Genomic DNA, 23,311 nt, shown 5'->3' with positions numbered 1-23,311 from the left:
ACGGCTCAGGTCATGATCCCAGGGTCCTGGGATTGAGCCCCACATCGGGCTCTCTGCTCTGCAGGGAGCCTGCTTCCTCCTCTCTCTCTCTCTGCCTGCCTATCTGCCTACTTGTGATCCTGTCTGTCAAATAAATAAAATCTTAAAAAAAAAAAAAAAACAAAACACAAAGTGGAAAAATAGGCAATGAACACAAAAACCAATACATAAAGGTGAGAAACATGTGAACAAGCGTGTAACTCCAGAAATCAGAAAATGCAAGTTTAAACGAAATACTATCACCTACTCATCAGATTGGCAAACATAAGTAAGTTGGGTAATCCAAGTCTTTTGGGGATGTGAGCAAAGGAAAACACTCATGCCCTGCTGGAAGGGGACTGATTCATGAAATTAGGTATGCAAACACACTACAATCCAGCAAGCTCACTCTTGGGACATACATACAAAAGAAACATTTCCACAGGTAATGCTCTAAATGGTACTGTTGGTAGTATCAGGAACTGGAGTCAACCTAGGTCTATGTCACCAGGCAGTGAAAACATAAAATATGATGGATGCTTACACTAGAACAATATGCAGGAATTACATATGGCATACAAAAAGCAACATGAGTTTATCTTTAAAGGTGTTTTTAAGTTTTGCCTCTGGTAATGTTGGAGAAGCTGTTCCACAGGCAGTTTTCAGCTCTGGATAAAATATAAGCCAACTATCAGAAAGCCTAGAGAGAAACCAGTATCACATAAAACCAGAGACATTAACCCTTAAGAAAAGGTTATGGCAGTGGATGAGTAGCCCCCCTTTTACTCGGATTTTCACCTGAGAGCAGGACTTAACTGGTGCCTGGTTGGCTAGAACTCAAAAGAAATGAGGAATCTCAGTAGTCTGAAGAATCAGAGGACGCACTTTGAAGCTATGACAAGAGATGGACGTGAGGGGAGAAATCTCAGGAAGGAGAGAATGAACGAAAAAGAACTCTAAATTCTGCGGTTAAACTCTGCCTAAATCTCTTATTGACTGCTGAACTATGCATGAACATGGCAGATGTCCAGCAGCCTAAAAGAACTAAACAGAGATTTCAGCCCATCAGCTACAGGGGTGACCACATTTAGTGTGCCATGATCAAAATTAACTGGCTAATATAAAACAAAAACATCAATCTTCAGAAAAATAAAACAAAGTCACTCCAAAATGTATTATTCATGACAGCCCCAGGATAAAATTACCAGATTTATAAAGAATCAGGAAGATTTTACACACATTCAAAAGAAAAGGGAATTAATGAAAATCAACTATGAAATTAGATGATGAAATCTGTAAATAATTTTAAGGCAGCCACTTTAACAATTCATGGACAATAAGAAAAATATAATCTTAATGAGTGAATGGGTAAGAAATTAAAGCATGGAAAGAAACAAAAAAAAATCTAAAAACTGAATAAAAAATAAATAGAAATAAAATTCTGGTAATTTTAATTTAATTCTGGTAATTATAATAAAAAATTTTCTAAAAAATGGTTTCTAAAAACTGAAAAACATCTGAAATTCAAAAAATCACTGGATAGAACAGAAACTGAATAGCAGATTGGAGACTTAAAAATAAAAGCCATCCAAAGATAAATGAGGCAATAACAGTCTACCATACATGTAACCGGAATCCAAGAAGGGGAAAAGAATGGAGCAGAAAAGATATAATATGATGGCTAAGACCTTCCAGACTGATGAAAAATATCAAATCCCATGTCTAAAAGACTAAGAAAACCACAAGTAGTATAAGTATAAAGAAAGAAACAGGGTGGCTCAGTGTGTTAAGCCTCTGCCTTCAGCTCAGACATGATCTCAGGGTCCTGGGATCGAGCCCCGCGTCGGGCTCTCTGCTCAGCGGGGAGCCTGCTTCTCCCTCTCTCTCTGCCTGCCTGTCTGCCTACTTGTGATTTTTTTCTCTCTCTGTCAAATAAATAAAATCTAAAAAAAGAAAGAAAGAAACAATCCCTGGGCACTTCATAGACAAATTCTTAAAAACCAAATGGAAAGAGACCTTTGAAAAGCGCCAGAGAAAAACAACAAAATACAAAGGATACAACAAGAATGACGGCCAAGTTAAATATAACGGACTAGACATTCCAAACAAAAAAGATGTCCAGAAAAGATTTAGAAAAGACCCAAAAATATACCGTAAGAGATGCGCGTTACATATAAACACACAAGAAGGTTGAAATAAAAGGATGAAAACGATACCATGCAAACAACAAAGCATTAGAAAGCTGAAGTGACCAGATTCAGATCAGATTAAGTAGGCTTCAAGGCAAAGATTATTACCAGGGATAAAAAAAAAATATTTCATAATGATACAGAGCATCAGGATGTAACAGTAACAATAAAAGAGCTTCAAAATACATGAAAAGACTGACAGAATTAACATTGATACAACACTATTAACCTACATAATTTATTCCAATTTCACGAACTGTCCAAGAGATAATCCAAGATCCCATACTATGTTCAGGTTGCATGTCTCCTTATTCTCCTCCAATCTGGGACAGATCCTCTGTTTTTAATTTTCAGCACCTCGACACATAAAAAGTACTGGCTAGTTACTTTGAAGAATGTCCCTTGGAAATTAGTTAAGTACCACCTCGTGAGAGATAGTCATCTTTCCTCATTCATTGACTGAAATTCTCCATAAGTAAAAAAAGTGTCCCCTTTCTTCCATTTATTTGCCATTTATAGTCACAATTTGTACTATCATAATTCATTTATAAATGAATATAAATAAATTCAAATATAAATATGCAATATAAATTCATTTATATTCGTTTTCTTAAAGCATTTATAATTAATACAGAATTATTCATTTCAGTATGAGCTAAAACAGATACATTTATTCTGTATCTTATATTTCATTATTATAATTGGTTTCTAAACTTGTATCCGATTTGTTGATTAGAAACCCCATCCCCTCAAACTGACTCAATGAGGTAATAATTTTGTTTGCTAAATTTCTACTTAGTACTTTTACACCAATATTTATTACTGATATTGGCCCATATATTGCTTCCCTTTTGTACTATTTTTATCAGGTATACTTGCTTCAAACGGAGAAATGGGGAAAAACAGTATTATGGTTCCTCAAAAAATTAAACGTAGAATTATCATAAAAATCCAGTAATTTCACTTCTAGTTACACATCAAAAGGAATTAAAAGCAGGGATTCAAACAGATATTTGCACACTCATGTTCATAGCTGTATTATCAATAGCCAAAAGGTGGAAGCCACACAAGTGTCCACCAATAGATGAATGGATAAACAAAATGTAGTGTGTACATACAACAATGAAATATTATTAAGCCTTAAAGAAGAGTTAAGTTCTCATACATGCTACAACATGTACAAACCTAAAGATAATATGCTAAATGAAATATGCCAGGTACAAAAAGACAATATGATTCCATTTACATGAGATAGTTAAATTCACAGAGACAGAATGTAGAATAATTGATTGCCAGGGGCTGGGTGGAAGGAGGAATGAGAACTTATTGTTTAATGGGTTCAGTCTGGGATGATGAAAAAACTATGGAGATGAATGGTAGTGATGGTTCCACAATGTGAATGTACTTAATGACACAATAAACTAAAAAATGGCTAAATAGTAAAATTTATGTCACATATATTTTACAACTTAAAAAAAAAAGAAGATACGAAAGCACTGTGGTTTGTAGTTAGTTTTTAGAATCAGGGATTTTGTTTCCTTTACATTTTTGAAATAAGCTACAGAACCATCAAGTGCAGAAAGGACTCTATTACCAAACACAAATGTCTCTCAAGTCAGATTAAAAGCTGCTAACAACTTCCCCCCTTTTATAAAGAGAAAGGAAGGAAGAGAGAGAGAAGTGTTTCATTTCCATAGCTCTGGAACATGTATAAAGTATTAGAATTATTAGGTCTTTAAAGGCTTGGTAGAATTCCCCTGTAAAACCATCTGGCCATGGTGCTTTCTGTAGGGCATTACTTAATTTTCCCTATTTCTTTTATAGAAACTGACTTTTTATAATTTTCTAATGAGGTCAATTTTGCTAATCTGTATTTCCCTGGGATAGTCCATGTCATTAAATTTTTAATTCATTTTCACAGAGGTCTGTTTAGTAGTCTCGTATTATAGCTCTAATTTCTTCTGTTTTCATGGTTACCTTATTTTGTGTGCTTTCTCTTTTATTCCCTTGATCAAGTTACCTAGTAGATTATCTATTCTTAATTTTTTTCAGACAACTAAGGTTTTGACCTATTAATTAGGTCTACTGTTTTGCTTCCTTTTCACATTATTAATTTCTTAAAAAAAAAAAAAAAAGTCTTCCTTACACTGATTTTTGTTTTAGTAACAGATTTCCTTGCATTGAATCATTCTTGACCCTACATATTCATGGCATACTTACTGCATCTTTAAATATCAACTGGAACTTCTCTTTCTTCAGAATTTTTGGATTTCTATAATGCACATAAGTGAAATCAATCTACAGTGTTTTGGTAATAAACTAATGCTGGACAGTTAGAAGGGAAGGTTCAAAATGAAACTAATGATTCTTATAAACAGTGTTATTCATGACATTATTTTAACTATCCTTCAAGGGAAAAATAATTAAATTAGTTACAGTGCATTTATGCAAAGAGACGTAATACAGCTCTACATGCACGGATATGGAATGATTTCCAAAATATAATACTAACTTAAACAATTTATGTAAGGTCAAGTGAGAATACACATAATTGGCTAATGTTTCAATAAAATTAAGAAAAATGAATATACATGCAAACACATAAATGGATTTGCTTATACATACATGGATTTCTCTGGAAAGATATGAAATGGGGAGGGGAGAGAAAAAGTCTGGGGAGGAGAATACGCTGTTACAGAAAAGGAATGAGGAGGGTACTTCACTGTATATTCTTTCAAGCACTTTCATTTTGGGTTATCTATTAAAAAATAAGTAATGCTTTAATAAAAAATTAAAAGGGAAAATTCTGTATCTTTCATCTTTAAAGGCTAATTAAGAATTCAGATGGCAAACTGTTCAAGTTATTTCATTAAATTTAAGGAAAGGGCCAATTACTACTACTACTACTACTACTACTACTACTACTACTACTACTATTACAAAAAAGTGGTTCTAGAGTCTCAGCTAATTAAATGGGAGAGGTAAATTAAATAACTGACAGAGGACTTCCCTCAAAGATGGCCGCAAAGTAGGAGGACCCTTGGCTCACCTCCTCCCATGAACACAAATACATAACTATCAAATCATCTTAAATGCCCCAGATATCAACCTGAAGACTGGCAGAAAAAAACACCACAACTAAAGGTACAGACAAGGTAACACTGAAGGCAGAAAAATGTGAAGATGTGGTTTAAGGGAGAAACAGATAGTGGCTGCTGAAGAGTGGGCAGAGCTGTGGTCAGGAAGAAGGGTTAGAGAGTGAAAGGGGCACACGGGAATGCATAAGGAAAAATTTCCCCAATGCCACTGGCTTAGAAAATGAGAGGAGCTGAATTTCATGGTATCTTGCAACTGAGGGGCTTAAACCCAGAGTTTAAAGTATCAGTGGACTGCACTGGACTGGGCTCTGGGAGAGTCCAGAGGTTATTGAGGCTGCTCTTGGAGAAAAGGTAGGCAAACAACCCAGAGACATACAGCACGGAAACAATGATCTGAAGAGTGCCTGGGGCACACAACGGGGAGATTCTGTTCTTCTCAGAGCATGCCCATGAGAGGCAGCATTCTGGGGAGAGACCTCTCTGGAAACAAGGCATCTGGCTGGCACCATTTTACTCCCCTACCACTCAGCAAAAGAACAGAGCCACTACCAGCAGGAACCAGCGCAATTCAGGTATTGGCTGCCTAAATAACTTAACACTCAGCCCCACCCTGCCCCACCCCCATTCTGGTGGAACTGTCCCTTCTCAGTCACGCTTACCTCAGTCCCAGCACCATGGACCCCTCCCCCCAAAAGACCAACACAAACCCCTCCCCACACCACAGGTCCTGACAAGAAAGCTCTGTAGGGTCTCAGTTCCAGTGGAGGTGATGACAGGTCTCATTTCACAAGCAAACCGGAGCACAACTAGTTCTGGCCAGGGACCACAACTGCCCAGGATTGGCAAAAAGAATCTCTGCAGATAACTGGCCTGAAGTTTAGAGCAGCCAGAACACAACAGCACAGTGCCTGTAGCACACACCAGAGACATTCCCTGAAGCACGAAACTCTGGGGCACTACATGACCTCTTCAGGCCATTACTTTCAGGTGCAGGAGACATAACTGGCTTTTCTAATACAAAGAAGGTGGCACGGACTTAGACAAAATAAGACAGCAATTTATCCCAAATGAAAGAACAAGATAAGGACATGCATGGCCAGAGATGTAGGCAAAACAAATATAAGTAACAGAACTGGTGGAGACCTTAAATCAGTGATCATAAAGATACTCACCTGAACTTGAGAAAGAATGGAAGACATCAGTGAGACCCCTACCACATAAATAAAGGAGTTACAAAAGAATCGAAGATGTAGAGTACAATAAGTGAGATTAGAAACATGCTTGATGCAATGAACAGCAGGCTGGAAGACACAAAGGAATGAATTAATGTCCGAAAAAACAAAGTAAAGGAAAGCAATGAAGCTGAACAAAAGAGAAAAAGAAGAATTATACAAAATGAGAATAGACTTAAGGAACTCAGTGACTCCATCAAACACAGTAACATTTGTATTACAGGAGTCGCAGAGAGAGAGAAAAGAGGGCAGAAAACTTATATGAAGAAATAATAGTTGAAAACTTCACCTTACCTGGGGAAGGAAACAGCTATCCAGATCCAGGAAGCACAGATAAGTCCCATTAAAGTCAACAAAAGCAGACCCACACCAAAAAATATAACTAAACTGGCAAAGTGTAGTAATAAGGAAAAAAATTTAAAAGCAGCAAGACAAAAGAAGACAGTTACTTATAACAGAAAACCCATAAGGCTATCAGCTCATTTTTCAGCAGAAAACTCTTCAAGCCAGAAAGGACTGGCAGGATATATTCAAAGCACTGAGTAGGAAAAATGTGCAGTCAAGAATACTCTATCTAGCAAGGCTAACATTCAGAATAGAAGGAGAGATAAAGAGTTTCACAGACAAACAAAAACTAAAGAGTTTGTGACCACTAAGCCAGCCCAGCAAAAAATACTAAATGGGGACTCTGTGAATGGAAAAGAAAAACCAAAAGTGACAGTATGAAAGTAGGAAACACAAAAGCAGTAAAAATGAGTATTTCTGTTAAAAAAAAAAAATCAGTCAAGGAACACATAAAATAAAAGGATATAAAATAACAACATATACCTAAAACATGGGGAGAACAGGTTCAAACTTAAACAGCCATCAAGTTAACAGACACTACTATAAGCAAATGATGTCATATACAAACCCAGCGGTAACTACAAATCAAAGAATAATAGATATGCAAAGAACTAAGAGAAGGAAATCCAAATAAGTCACTAAATCACTAAAGAAAACCAGAAAACCATGAAAGAATCATAAGGATCAGAGAAAATCTCCAGTAACAACCACAACACAAGTAATAAACTGGCAATAAACACACATCAATAATTACTTTGAATGAAAATGGAATAAACGGCCCAATCAAAAGACAAACAGTAACAGAATGGATTAAAAAAACAAGATCTGTCTATATGCTGCCTAGAAGAAACTGGTTTTAGACCTAAAGACACAGGTAGACTGAAAGTGAGGGGATGGAAAAACATTTATCACGCAAATGGTTGTCAAAAGAAATCCTGCCTAGCAATACTTATATCAAATAAACTAGACTTTAAAACAAAGACTGTAATGAGAGGCAAAGAGAGACACTTTATAATAATAAAGGGGACAATCCAAAAAGAAAATAAATTATAAATATTTATGCACCCAACATGGGAGTACCCAAATACATAACACAATAATAAACAGAAAGGAACTAATCCATAATAATACGATAATAGTAGGGGACTTAACACCACACTTATATCAATGACCAGATCAACTGAAGAGAAAAACAAAAAGGAAACCATGGTACAAGATGGATTTAACAGATACATCCCAAACCTTCCATCCTAAAACAGCAGAATACACATTCTTTTCAAGTGCACATGGGACATTTTCCAGAATAGATCACATATTACACCACAAAACAGGACTCAACAAAATCAAGAAGATCAAAATCATACCATGCCTTTTCTCGGACCCTAACACTATCAAACTAGAAGTCAATCACGGGGAAAAATCTGCAAAGGCCACCAATATACGGAGGTTAAATAACCCGATACTAAATAACAGATGGGTCAACCAGGAAATCAAAAGAATAAAAAAAAAATGGAAGCAAATGAAAATAAAACACAAAGGTCCAAAACCCTTGGAATGCAGCAAAAGAGGGAAGTATACAACAATACAGACCTACTTCATGAAGCAAGAAGTCTCAAACAACCTAACCTTATACCTAAAGGACCTACAAAAAGAACCACAAATGAAGTCTAAAGCCAGCAGATGGAAGGAAATAATAAAGATTAGAGCAAAAATAAATGATATAGAAATGAAAAACACAACAAATCAATGAAACGAGGAGCTGGTTCTTGGAAAAAAAAAATAGATAAAATTAATACACCTCTACTCAGACTTATCAAAAAGAAAAGAAAAAGGACCCAAATAAAAACACAAATGAGGCAGGTAAAATAACAACCAACACCACAGAAATACAATTTCAAGACTATTATGATGAAAAACTATATGCCAACAAACTGGACAACCTAGAAGAAATGGATAAATTCCTGGAAACATAAATTACCAAAACTAAAAACAGGAACAGAAAAAACAGACTGATAACCGGCAAAGAAACAGAATAAATAATCAAAAAACTCCCAAAAAGCAAAAGTCCAGAACCAGATGGCTTCATAGGTGAATTCTACCAAACATTTAAAGAGTTAATACCTATTCTCCTCAAACAATCCCCCACCCCAAAAAAAAGAAAAGAAAAGGAAGGAAATCTTCCACATTCATTCTATGAGGGCAGCATTACCCAGATACCAAAATCAGATAAAGACACACACAAAAGAGAAATATAGGCCAATATTTCTGATGAAAACAGATGCAAAAATCCTCAACAAAACACTAGCAAACCAAATTCAATAATACATTAAAAAAAAATCATTCATCAAGATCAAGTGGGATTTATTCCTGGGTTGGAAGGGTGGTTCAGTATTTGCAAATCAATCAACGTGATAATATCAACTAACAAGAGAAAACGGAAGAACTACAGGATCACTTCAAAAGACACAGAAAAAGCATTTGATAAAAGCACAACATCCACTCATGATTAAAAAAAAAACAACAACTCTAAAAAGCAGGTTTAGAGGAATACCTCAACATAACAAAGGCCATATATAAAAAAAAAAAAACCCCACACTTAACATCATACTAAATGGGGAAAAACTGAGAGCTTTATTTCTATAATTAGGAATAAGACAGGTATGTCTGCTCTCACCACTTTCATTCAACACAGACTGGAAGTCCTACTCACAGGAACCAGACAACAAAAACAAAGGTATCCCAACAGGCAAGGAAGAAGTCAAACGTTCGCTATTTGCAGATTACCTGATATACAGGAAACCTGAAAGAATCCACAAAAAAACTGCCAGAATTGATAAACAAATTCAGCAAAGTTATAGGATATAAAATCAATGTACAGAAATCTGTTTCATTTCTATACAGCAAACAAATCGTTTGAACAACGAAGCAGCAGAAAGAGAAATTAAGGAATCAATCCCACTTACGACTGCACCAAAAGCAAGATACCTAGCTATAAACCTAACCAAAGAAGTGAAAGACCTGTATTAAGAAAACTATAAAACAGCAATGAATGAAACTGAAGATGACACAAAGAAATGGAAAGACATTCCATGCTCATGTACTGGAAGAACAAAAATTGTTAAAATGCCTATACCACCCAAAGCAATCCACACAATTAAAGCAATCCCTATCAAAACGCCAGCAGCATTTTTCACAGAGCTAGAACAGACAATCCTAACATTTGCATGGAACCACAGAAGACCCTGAATAACCAGAGCAACCTTGAAAAAGAAAAGCTGGGGCGCCTGGGTGGCTCAGTGGGTTAAGCCTCTGCCTTCGGCTCAGGTCATGATCTCAGGGTCCTGGGATGGAGCCCCACATGGGGCTCTCTGCTCAGCAGGGGGCCTGCCCCCCCTTTCTCTCTGCCTGCCTCTCTGCCTGCTTGTGATCTCTCTCTCTCTATCAAATAAATAAAAAAAATCAAAAAAAAAAAAAAAACCACAGCTTTAAAAAAAAAAAAAGAAAAGCTGGAGGCATCACAATTATAGACTTCAAGATATATTACAAAGCTGCAATAATCAAAACACTATAGTACTGGCACAAAAACAGACACACAGATCAATAGAACAGAACAGAAAACCCAGAAATGGACTTGCAGTTACATGGCCAATTAATCTTCAACAAAGCAGGAAAGAATAGCCACTGGGAAAAAGACAGTCTCTTCAACAAATGGAACTGGGAAAACTGAACAACATGCAAAAAAGAAGGAACTAGGACCATTTTCTTTCATCATACACAAAAATAAACTCAAAGTGGATTAAAGACCTAAAAGTGAGATCTGAAACCATAAAAGTCCTTGAAGAAAGCACAGGCAGTAATTTCTTTGACATCAGCCATTGCAACTTTTTTCTAGATAGGTCTCCTGACACAAGGGAAACAAAAGCAAAAATGAACTATTGGGACTGCAGCAAAACAAAAAGCTCTGCACAACAAAGGAAACAATCATCAAAACTATAAGGCAACCTACAGAATGGGAGAAGATATTTGCAAGGACATATGTGGTAAAGGGTTAATATGCAAACTATACAAAGATCTTATACCATAGCCACCCTAAACACAAATAATCCAATTAAAAAATGGGCAGAAGACACGAATAGACACTTTTCCAATGAAGACATGTAAGTAGCCAAAAGACACACGAAAAGATACTCAGCATCACTCATCATCAGGGAAATGCAAATCAAAACCACAATATCACCTCAAACCTGTCAGAATGGCTAAAATCAGCAACACAAGAAACAACAGGTATTGCTGAGGATGTGGTTAAACGGGAACCCTCTTGTACTGGTGGCGGATATGCAAACTGGTGCAGACACTAGAAAACAGTATGGAAATTCCTCAGGAAGTTAAAAATAGAACTACCCTATGATCTAGTAATTGCACTACTGGGTACTGACCCAAAGAATAATACTAATTCAAAGGGATGCATGCCCCCCTGTGTTTATAGCAACATTATCTATAATAGCCAAATTATCAAAACAGCCCAAGTGTGCATCAACTGATGAATGAAGCAGACGTGGTATGTGTGGGTGTATATATATGTGTGTATATATATATACATATATATATAATGGAGTATTATTCAGCCATAAAGAGAATGAAATCTTGCCATTTGCAATGATGTGGATGGAGCTAGAGAGTATTATGCTAAGTGAAATAAGTGAGTCAGAAAAAGCCAAACACCAGATGATTTCACTCATATGTGGAATTTAAGAAACAGAAGAGCAAAGGCAAACCAAGAAACAGACAACCTTAGAAAACAAACTGATAGTCACCAGAAGGGAGGTCAAGGGAATAGGCTAAACAGGTATGGGGATTAAGGAGTGCATCTGTTGTGATGGGCACTGGGTGATGAATGGGAAGTGTTGAATCACTGTATTGTACACTGAAACTAATATCACACTGTATGCTGACTAACTGGAATTTAAATAAAAACATTAAAAAATAACTGATATAACTTTCCAAAAATAATTCTTAATATATTTACTTGGACAGATGACGTTATACGGAGGAACAAAATTAACTTTATTTAGAGATGGTGTGATAATATACACAGAAACCTGAGAATCTGATTTTTAGATCTAGTAAGAACAGGTGTGGGGGAGATGGCAACCCATTAAAATTATCCATACCTAAACAGACGTACTGTATCATCCAACAATTCCACTTGTCTGTATATTTTCAAAGGAAACAAAACCATATCTGAAAACAGATCTCAAAAACCACATCTCAAAGAGATATCTGTATTCCCATATGCAATGCAGCATTACAGACAATAGTGAAGGTATGGAAACAACGTTTAAGTATCTCTCAAAAGATGGATGAAGAAAAGTGCGCCTGGGTGGCTCAGTTGGTTAAGCGTCTGCCTTTGGGTCAGTTCATGATCCTGGGGTCCTCGGACTGGACCCCACGTCTAGCTCCCTGCTCAGTGAGGAGTCTCCTTCTCCATGGCCTTGCCCCTTCTTGTACTCCCTCTCTCTCAAATAAATAAAATCTTTAAAAAGACAGATCAAGAAAATGTAGTATATAAATATAATGGAATAGTATTTCAGCCTTAAAAAAGGAAATCCTGTCATATGCAACAACATGGACAAACGTGGAAGGCATTATGCTAAGTGAAATAAGCCAGACAGAGAAAGACAAACAGTGTTTGGTATCATGTATGTGTAGGATCTCAGGGGGAGAGGGGATATATGAGGTGACGGGTGTGTTCATTAACTTGATGGGAGAAATCCTTTCACTATATGTATGTATATCAAATCATCACACTGTGCAGTTTATCTTACAATTTTATTTGCCAATTACACTTCAATAAAGCTGAAAAATAAAATAACCCAACCCAGATTTATGATGAAATTTAACCAAAAAAATTTTAAAGAAACAAACAAAAAAAATACCCTACACTTCCATTTCTACAATAGGCCTCCTTTTTGTCTTTCAAACATAAATTCAGTACCACAAAGCCACTATAGTTGGTAACACCTCTTTATTAGAATGACCCAGCAACACACACGCACTACACTCCATCAAGCCCAACTGATTTTTATCACTGGCTCCTTCTCTCCATTCAGGACTCAGCCCAAGTAACTCTTATTCAGAGAGGCCTACCTTAATCACTCCTGTTAAAAAAGTATTCCCTCACTTTTGTCTTAATCATGGTCTTCCTGTTTAATCCTATGAAGGTAATGGGGGGACAGGGCCCTCAGGGTTTATAAAGCGATAGTAAATTATTTCTACATTTATTAACAGAAGACTTTCTATATAAAGAAACTTTCACTGAACTATTTGGTTACCTAGCAGTAGTCACTATGTATGACTACTTAAATTTACATTTTAAAATTCTATATTCATAAATATAGTCATATAAAACAGCTGAAAGTCACTTTCTATAGCTAGGTAGAGAGGGAGGCATTTTTGCTCTTCTTAAAATTTTTACCTGAAAATGAAAACCCTTGTTGTAAGTACTGAAATAGGGATTTTTTAATCTTTTCATATGCTTACAGTATCATCTTTTGTCATCTAATAATTATATACTCTGCTTGCCATAAATTTTGTTCTCATCATTTTGTTTTGTTTAATCTTAACAGGAACTAAAATTTACCAAATGAACGAATCAATGGAGGGAGGGCCCTGTCCCCACAGTACCTTCACAAGATTAAAAGATTAATACCAACAACTTCTCATCAGAAACAATGAAAGCCAGAAGACAATGGAATATAAATTTCAAAGTGATCAAATAATAAAACAGAATTCCATGACCAGCAAAAACTCTCATTAAAAATAAAGGTGAGGGGCGCCTGGGTGGCTCAGTGGGTTAAAGCCTCTGCCTTCGGCTCAGGTCATGATCCCAGGGTCCTAGGATTGATTCCTGCATCGGGCTCTCTGCTCAGCGGGGAGCCGGCTTCCTCCTCTCTCTGCCTGCCTCTCTGCCTACTTGTGGTCTCTGTCTGTCAAATAAATAAATAAAATCTTAAAAAAAGAATAAACAAATAAAGGTGAGAGGGCGCCTGGGTGGATCAATTGGTTAAGCATCTGCCTTCAACTCACGTCATGATCCCAGGGTCCTGGGACAGAGTCCCACCTCAAGCTCCCTGCTCCTCTGCAGGGAGCCTGCTTCTCCCTCTGCCTCTGCATCTCTCTCTCTCATGAATAAATAAATAAAATCTTTTAAAAAACAAATAAAGGGGCGCCTGGGTGGCTCAGTGGGTTAAAGCCTCTGCCTTCGGCTCGGGTCATAATCCCAGGGTCCTGGGATTGAGCCCCGCATCAGGGTCTCTGCTTAGCAGGGAGCCTGCTTCTTCCTCCCCTCTCTCTCTCTCTCTGCCTGCCTCTCTGCCTACTTGTGATCTCTGTCAAATAAATAAAATCTTTAAAATAAATAAACAAACAAACAAATAAATAAATAAAGGTGAGAATGGGGCGCCTGGGTGGCTCAGTCAGTTAAGCATCCAATTCTTGGTTTTGGCTCAGATCATGATCTCAGGGTCGTGAAATCAAGCCTTATGTCCAACTCCACGCTAGGCCTGGAGCCTGCTTCAGATTCTCTCTTTCTCCCCCTTGAACCCTCCCCTCACCTCTTTATCCCCCCTCAAAAAACTAAATAAAAAAGTGAAAAATAAAAGTGAGAAAACTTCTGCTTCAGCTAGTAATAGACCAGTAATCTCACTAAGAACTAGAAAATTTTAGGGGAAAAAGAAAATCAGAACTTCTCATTTTGAAGGCAGCAGAGAGCACTGAAGTAATGAGAACAGAAGGAGCGAAGTCTCCATGAAAAGAACAACTCTGGAGAGGGAGCGGAGTTCTGTAGCAGCTTTCACCTTGGGGCCTTTGCTGATTTGGCAAAAATCAGCAGTTGGCAAGAGGCTAGGATTAACACTGGCAGGTGAAGACTCCAATCCACAAGGTAATGAAATTCTCACATGCATCTTCTCAAGGTGGATAAAACCCCTAGATTAGTAGGGTATCCAAACCTGAGTGTGCATAAAGTCTTACTCAGTGGGCACACGCTCATGTGTGTTTTGGGGGGGAAGGCGAGCAGATGAAGTGTCCAGGAATCTGATATTAATTTTTTCAAGCACCCCATGGTAGCCCTGAAACTAAACAGACCTTACAAAAATAGATGTACAGACATAACAGTATTTTTCCCCAAAAAGTAGTTATAAAATTTATATTTGGGGTAAACTCTGATTACTTAATATTTTACTCTCATACCAACTTATAACTGATTTTCCATCCCACTGCCAAGAATAAATGTCTATGTGTTATACCTTTTATCACACAACTTAGCAAAATCTTCCATACACAAAACCAAAATGTTCTAAAATTAAACTGAAAAGGTTTTTTCAAGTACAGCAACCATAAAAGGACTGAGATCAAGAGGTAACTCTACGATGCCTTTCAAATGGTGACACATGGAAAGAATATTTTAATCTTAAGAAAAAGTAAAACTAAAACAATGCATTATAACAACTATTTATGAATGTTCTGCAAAGAAAACTAGACATTCTACATCAAGAGTTAAGAGAAATCTCAAATATAGTCATTAAAGGCTGCAGATACTTCAGGTTTGGAGGCAAAACATATCAAATGAAACTTCCTAATATACAGCAAGTACTGTTTCACTACGTAAAATCTTGATCACATTTAATGCATACAAAATATGTGAAGGAGATAATGCCCAGAATCCCATTAAATTGTATGTATGTCTGACTTCACTTACAATGATATGGGTGATCACTTTTAAGTAAGGTAAGTTAAAACACTTACCTGGGTTTCATATAAGTGGGCAATGTGAAACTGAACTGCAAAGATGATGGAAAAAAAATCAATACCAATATAATAGTGTTTGGGGTAAATTAAGTAATAATATAAAATGTCAAACATAAGCACAATCTACACTATAGAGATTAAATAATGAGACATAACTTTTATTTTTAATAAAACAATATACAAGCAAACACACTAAAGAACATGAACATAAGACGCCACATATGCCACATGTATTCACTGTTGGTCACTATCAAATTTTGTCAATATAATTATTAAAATTTACATTAAAATCTATAGCAAGTGACTATACTCCTTACAAAGTTCAAAACTGCAAGATGAAGCAAATAGAGAAAACGCCTATAATCTATGCATTTCAAAACATGGTGTTTAAACACTGAGTTCCAAGTCAATTAATATAGTAAAGTCAATATTTGATTAAAAAAATATATATACATATAAATCAAAGAAAGCCTCTAATTCCTTATACCACATTTCATAACAACATTATAAAGAAATCATAAAGCAGGATGATGCTCGTAATAACACACAGAGGAAATGAGTCGTTGCATTTCTCTATCAGTTCTTCAGAATTATTTAAAAAAAAAAAAAAAGCCAAAAACCACTTAGAAAGCAAGAATAGTAACAGTCCCAAGATGAACAAATATGTCTGGAAAACCAAGTAAGAATATAGTTGAGCTTTTGTTTGCAGCTCTCCTTGATACTGCATCACCAAAGTATGAATGATTCAACAAAAGCCAACAACAAACCAGGAATCAAAACTGGATTCTAGCTACTTCAATACTGTTAAGTTTCATTCTTCAATGACAACTCTTTTTTTTAATGTTCTATCTACCTGGATTTCATAGCTGGATTTCAGGAGTCTGGGAGCCTTTCACATTTATATGCAAAAATGTTTGTGTGGATCCTTGAAAACAAGTTCCACAGGACTACCATCAAGTATTCACTGCTGGATGCACCATGAACTAACTCTGTCACTGATTCCTCTAACTGTAAGATGCACCTGGGAGGCCTGTTAAAAATAGAGATTCCTGAGATTATGATTCAGTGAGCCTGGAGCATGCCCTACAAAGTCGCCTTTTTAATCAGTTCTGCAACAGACTCTTATACCTGTTCCCTAGACTAATATCTGGGAAGAACTAAACTAAGTAACCATAAAGAACAAAACAAATGAAATACATGATGAACTTTAAAATCAAACATTTTTAGATCAAAAGTAAAACTGCATCTTTCCATAAATAATTGTTAAATATCACATGTTAACTAATCAGAGATGAGGCAAAATAAAAATATCTTTAGAAGATGAAATCAGCTTTTTGTGAACGATGCATAAAAATAATAATAAAAGTTCTACATATATAGATAAACTCTCTACCTACATCTGTTGAGGGCTTTTCTTATTTTCCATCCCCCTTTTCCAACACAGCTCTCCCTTCAGATTCCAGTTCCAAATTTTACCTCACTACATCAATGGAGAGAGACTGGGTTACAGGTTAAGAGAATGAGAAAGAGATGGAAAAATCTATTCTCATCTTCCCCAATCTTCTGACTTCTCTAATAAAGGTGAAAAGGAAGAAAAGAACAGCAACTAGCTAGCTAGCATCCTACCATCACCCCAAACTTCCTCCTAGCTCAGTCCCTTGACCCTCTGTCTAGGGCTTTCCTATGCAATGAATTACTAAATCCAATGTCATCTTTTCTAATGTGAAAACCACTACATATTTAAATTCTTCGAAGTCCTCTTCAAGTGGAACATAACCATACAACTAAGAAAAAGCTCCACTTGGCTAAGTCTCAATTAGAAGTGGAAATGGTTAACAAATATTGCTTTAAAAGGTTCTGAAATGAATTTTTCAGAAATTATACATTATTTTTAGAATTAAAAGAATTAATTAAATCTAGAGGAAACAATTTTATCCCAAAGGGCCATCATATAATAAAGTCCCACCACGCCATGATTCTACTTTTTAAAACACCAACTGTAATTAACCCCTCTTAAAAAGCTCTAGAAGCAGTAAGTATATCTACTTACTTTTTAATTGCATAAATGAATTGTGCCATAAGATAAAAATATCTCATATAGACTTTTTTTAAAAGCTTACTTTCCTTTCTATACCTTCTGATCTTTGCAGTATCACAAGTAATATGTAAGATTTCAAAGAATAGTCATGGTCTCTGGCATACACAAATAGGTGATGATGTTAAAAATTCAAAGAGAAATAAGCTTTGCAAAGATAGTTAGAGCCTGGTACTTCAATAGTAATAATATCTGGCTCAAAGTACTTAGTCTACATTTGTTAGTGCTCTGTAAGACATCAGCCATTATTGTGGTTATCATGTAATCACACAGAGACAGCCTAAAATAAACTACCCAAATCAACTGAATTATAATGGCCTAATGTCTCTAAATAAAGCACATTCCCTTCCATCACAGTAACCAGCCTTGTAGCACAGAAAGTCCTGAAACCAGGCAAACTCCTCAGTCCTAGGAAAAACAGGATGCTGGTCACCCTCCCTCCTATTTCCTTTCTCAACAACCAACAGAGATAGAGACAGAGTAAACTTAAAGATGTATTCATTATGGTTCAAATCATCCTCTTCATGTTCAACAGGTAGTTTTCTGTCCAACGGTGCTCATTCTACAGATGTAGGTGCTCTCCCCTCAAGCAAGAGCAATGACTTACAACTGAGATTTAACTTCAACAGGACAGAATAAAATGAGGATTTACCAAAATATTTAGTTTGGCATTTATGAAACATCCCTCAGAAGTTATCATTCAAACTATCTGACTATCATATTAGTCAGTTATGAGAGTTTGCTTTAAGGTACTACATATAATCAATCAAATGAAAAGGAGCTATTTTCTCATTCCTATATAATTAAGGAAATATAAATTAACATTTCAATAAGTTTATCAGTGAGTTAAATTCTAATCTAATCTCATCTTAGAAACTAAAATATTGCTGCACTTGTTACCTTCCCACCATTTGTTCTGCCAATACACTGATCAGTTTCATTTAAAGAAAACAGAATCTTTTATGTTTTCTCAGAAAACTGCCTCTAGTAGAAGTATGAGATAATTGGTCTGGTTTAGATGATGATTTCATTCAAACCATGTCATAATTCATGTAATATCAAGTTACATCCTAATTTCTATAGCCTTTTTCATGTACTCCATCATTTTCCTAGGCATTTTTAACACTGACTACTTTTCACTTAATGACATTCTCTAGCGTTAGAACATGAGTCACTCAGAGTAAAATACCTAGAATCCTTTGACCTGAAATTTTCATTAAGAATGATTCAACTTTTTATACCTATTTTTCAAGAAAGTTTTAAAGAAATCCAGCTTGAACTCAATGAATATCCTTAAAACTTTTATTGGCTGCTTTATACTACATATGCCAACACATACTTATTGATAAACACATCATAATCAAACCAAACTGCTTCTGGAAAAAAAAAAACACACAGAAGCAGAAAATAACTGCCTGGAAAAAAAAAAAAAAAACTCACTGTAGCAGAAGATGTTTCTCACACACATTCCTTTTTAATTAATTGAAAACTGTTGCTTCAAACTTTATATATATGTAAAAGTACAATAAAAAACAAAGAATGCATTCATAATTATCAATCATTTTTTTAATACCACACAGCAGGAATCAGTGAGCTATCACTTAAGAATCTTTGCATACTTAAATTTTCCTAAAAGACTGGTAAACCCCATTTTTAATCCCCCAATTCATCTACAATATTAATTAATGCAGAAATAATCAATCTTGTTCATTAGTACGGACAATTTTAATTCAACAATGCAGTTCACTGGCATATCTATTTTAGACACAAGCTTTTCACAATAATTGGTCTCACATGTTCCATTTGTACAAGTAGCCATGGCAACCAATACAGTTAGATCCAACAATTCTAGAAGAAAAATTACACAGGACCTTGTCACTATCATCACTATCAACATCATCATTGTTACTACTATTTGCCATGAGGTGATCTGAATACATGTAGAAAACTATTACTTAAAAATACTTACTTTCAGCATTGGACAAAGTGCAGGGATTGCAGTCAACCAAAGCTAACTGAAAATGCTGCAAGAAGAGATGAGAAAATCAGTGCACTAAATTCAGTCATATAAATGTGTCTTAATTTTCAGGTATGTAAAGTTTAACACAATCATGAAGCTACGCTATGCAAACAGAACATACCGGACAAACAACTAGAATCACTTTGTACATTTATTGCTGATAACAGGCTGCTGGGTTACTTTCTTGAGACAGCTGAGAATGGAGAATTAAAAACTTGATATCAAGTTATCCTATGTATAATTGTTTTTATGAAACTTCAAGTAAACATTATCAGCTATAGAACAGTTTAAATAGTTTAATCATTACTTTAAAACTGAAAGTAAAAGTTTAATGTATTAATGTCAGAATACCACTGTTTATCTCAATATGAAACATGAACTTCAGAAATAAATGAAATATATGACAATAGAAGGCTAAAACTATCTACCCTTATTGATTCTCCAATAATCATTTTATCTGGTGCTTCAAGATTTTATTTATTAGAGAGAGAGGGAGAGAGAACAAGCAGGGGGAGGAAAAAGGAGAAGCAGACTCCCCACTGAGCAGGGAGCCTGCCACAGGGCTTGATCCCAGAATCCTGAGTTCATGACCCTAGTCGAAGGCAGATGCTTAACCACTAAGCCACCTAGGGGCCCCTGTACTTGGTGCCTTTTAAAACTACTTGAAATAGTACCAGGAATGCATCAAATAGCCTATCTTGAAGTTCATCTATGAAATATAATTATCTTTTTAGAATGCACGTACTATTCTTTGTGTAGGCAATATTAAACCACTAACTTTACAATATCCACGTATAATAACATATCAGCCTCACCAAAAAAATACATGTTAAAATTCAATGGATAACACGAATTTCTAAGAATACAAATCACAATCAAGAACACGGGGTAACATTTGACATCTACTTTATCAACATTAAACCTAATATATAAACTAAGAAAAAAAAAAGAAACAAGTACTAGAGTTGGTATAAAATCCTTAGGATAAAAAAAAGTACATCTCTCTGAACTCTTCTAAAAATTATTTCCATACATGTATATTCAAATTTTCTGAGTCCCTACAAGATTTTAGCATTAAAAGTAATAAACACCCAAAGTGTAAACCCATTTTTAAAAATTGACCACAATAAGCTCACTCCTATCCATAATCCAAATATCTAAATAGTTGTATTTTTTATAACTACTGGACAAACTGAAAATTGACATGCATAATGACAACTGCCAGATATAAACTCAAAAAGACTTTATCAAGAGAAATAATCATTAGCAAGTTTTCAGTACTGTATTTCAATACAGAATGAACAAAACTGCACTTGGTCAATGAGAACCCTCAATTAACAAAAATAAACTAATGTCAGCTATCCGGTGTTAAAGTGAAAGGAAGGTTAGAAGGCATCGTTTGGTATGAACACAGTAGCTATCATATTCCCTCACAAATGTCTGTTATGTGCAAGCATAATGAGGCTGGCCTACATTTGCAGTACTCTTTAAAATTTAAGGGCTGTAATATTCTGAATGGGAAAACCACTAACAAAATGACTATGACCCTTAAGTAGTAAATATTTAATTCATTTAACAAATGTTTGTCAAGTTATCTATAATGCCCTTAGGACAATGCAGGCACTAGGAATACAATGGTCAACGAAACAAAAGTGAAACTTATTTGTCATGGCTGACTAAGTGAAAAAAAAAAAAAAATCCAACATCTGAACACTTTAAGAACTGCTTTTATTAAAAAGAAACAAAACAACAAAGAAATGCATTTATTCTGCCTTGGCCTACTAAGCAGACTGTATATACGTTCTAACAACCCTTTAGTGTGCTATCACAGCAACAGAAACCAGACTATTTAACTGAGTATTTGTATACCTGAATCAAATATAACACTGTATGTCAACTCTATCTCAATAAAGAAAATAAAAGGTGAGCACTATGAAAGCAAAGCTTGCTTTATAACCACTTGCTTTCCCCTGGACAAAAAGAGCAGCACAGTAGCCACACATTCAGATTGTACTACATTTCTGAGTCTAATTTATCCTGTCGGCATACATAGAGAAGAGAAGACAGACTTTTCCTAAATGAGCCATCAGAGGATACAAACTGACCTGCAAAGAAAGTCTTCAAGATGGCAGTATTTAAGTTTTACCATTACAAAGACATCTCAAAAAGAGCAGAGAGATGCATAATTCGAATTGCCCAGACTACACCTCATGTATTAATATGCAAGGCCCTGCAATGAAACCTGGCAGAAGCAATTCTGGACCATGTTTTATGTAAGTATTAATCAATCTTAAAAACACCAATGAAGCCACTGATATATCTTTTCAAATCCACAACATCATGAAATATTAAATATTTCCAAACAGTGACAATATAGAAAAATCGCTTGGCAACAGAAATATATTCAAGAACATACATGTGAAAATGAAGGAACTTACAGAGTAATTACTAAGTATAAGAAACTAAGAAAAGCCACATAAAACTACCCCATAAAAAGAAAAACAATGATACACTTTCCAGTAAACTGAAGGGAAATGAAGGACTGGGGTGGGGACAACATGACCTCAGAGTTTCATTTTTCATATCTAAACCAGATGCAAAATAGATGTACCTATTAACATATAAGCCAGCAGAAATGACTATCAATTATAATAATCAGCCCTGAGATCTGAAAATACCATGGTAAAATATCCAGCACCCATCCCTGCAAACCAACAGAAGAAGCTAAGAAACATCTGCACCTCGCACGGAAATACTGCAGTAATGAAACTGACTATTGCTGTGTGAAATAGTTATCATGCGGTAGAGGCTTCTGCAGTTCAAAGACTATATACAAACCTCAAGGCAGAAAACATTCTACAGAAAATTAATTTCCAAGCAAGATTTACCTAACATATTTTTTTAATGTTATGGCAATTTTCTTTTTATAGAGCACTTCTGGTCCAATTTAACAAAAAGGATCTATTCATAAAAATTTCTGTTGACATCTTAATTACCAAAGTCACCTTTTGTTTTAAAAGCTTTTGATTTGTTCAATATTTCAAAATAACTTCATAGCATTTTGCTTTATATAGATTAAGGAAACTGATTTCTAACTGGAGGAGGACAATCTATATTCATGAAATTAACACATAAAACTCAGGTTTCAAGACTTTCTTTTCAAATTGTTTAAAAGAGTTCTAGCTGTATAGTCTGTGATTATCTCACAAATCTTTTCAATTGTAGAACCCTTCAACTATATTTCCAATCCTGAAGACAAGCAGTGATATAACTTTTTTGTGGTAATTAACAAATTACTTATGTGTGTGTAAGTTATTAAAATTTATAAGTTATTAAAATTTAGAGCAATGTTTGGATTCGAGATTCAAACAGATTCAGCTGGGGATGACACCCTGTAAACCAAAAAAAAGCTTCTACAAGTTACTCCAATGCACAATCAGGGTTAAATGCCACTATTTTAGTTTTTAAATTGTGTACTTGCTCCCCAAAACTTTACTTCAGACTAT

General features: G+C 35.5%; 1 protein-coding gene across 8 annotated transcripts in view; it reads right to left on the bottom strand.

Annotated features, from left to right (window-relative positions):
- Positions 1-23,311, bottom strand: part of LOC111150336 (lysine demethylase 6A) — a 203,904-nt gene that overhangs the window by 63,578 nt on the left and 117,015 nt on the right. For all 8 annotated transcript variants that reach the window (XM_022507788.1, XM_022507793.1, XM_022507791.1 and 5 more), the window contains exons 7-8: positions 19,755-19,809; positions 15,688-15,722 (exon numbers count right to left, since the gene is read on the bottom strand). In XM_022507788.1, the coding sequence (XP_022363496.1) occupies positions 15,688-15,722; positions 19,755-19,809 (90 nt within the window). The remainder of the gene's footprint in view (positions 1-15,687; positions 15,723-19,754; positions 19,810-23,311) is intronic.

Source organism: Enhydra lutris, unplaced genomic scaffold (genome assembly GCF_002288905.1).
Source record: "Enhydra lutris kenyoni isolate GAN:26980312 unplaced genomic scaffold, ASM228890v2 scaffoldscaffold23, whole genome shotgun sequence".
Classification (NCBI taxonomy): Eukaryota; Metazoa; Chordata; class Mammalia; order Carnivora; family Mustelidae; genus Enhydra; species Enhydra lutris.
This window is presented reverse-complemented; position numbering and strand designations above follow the sequence as displayed.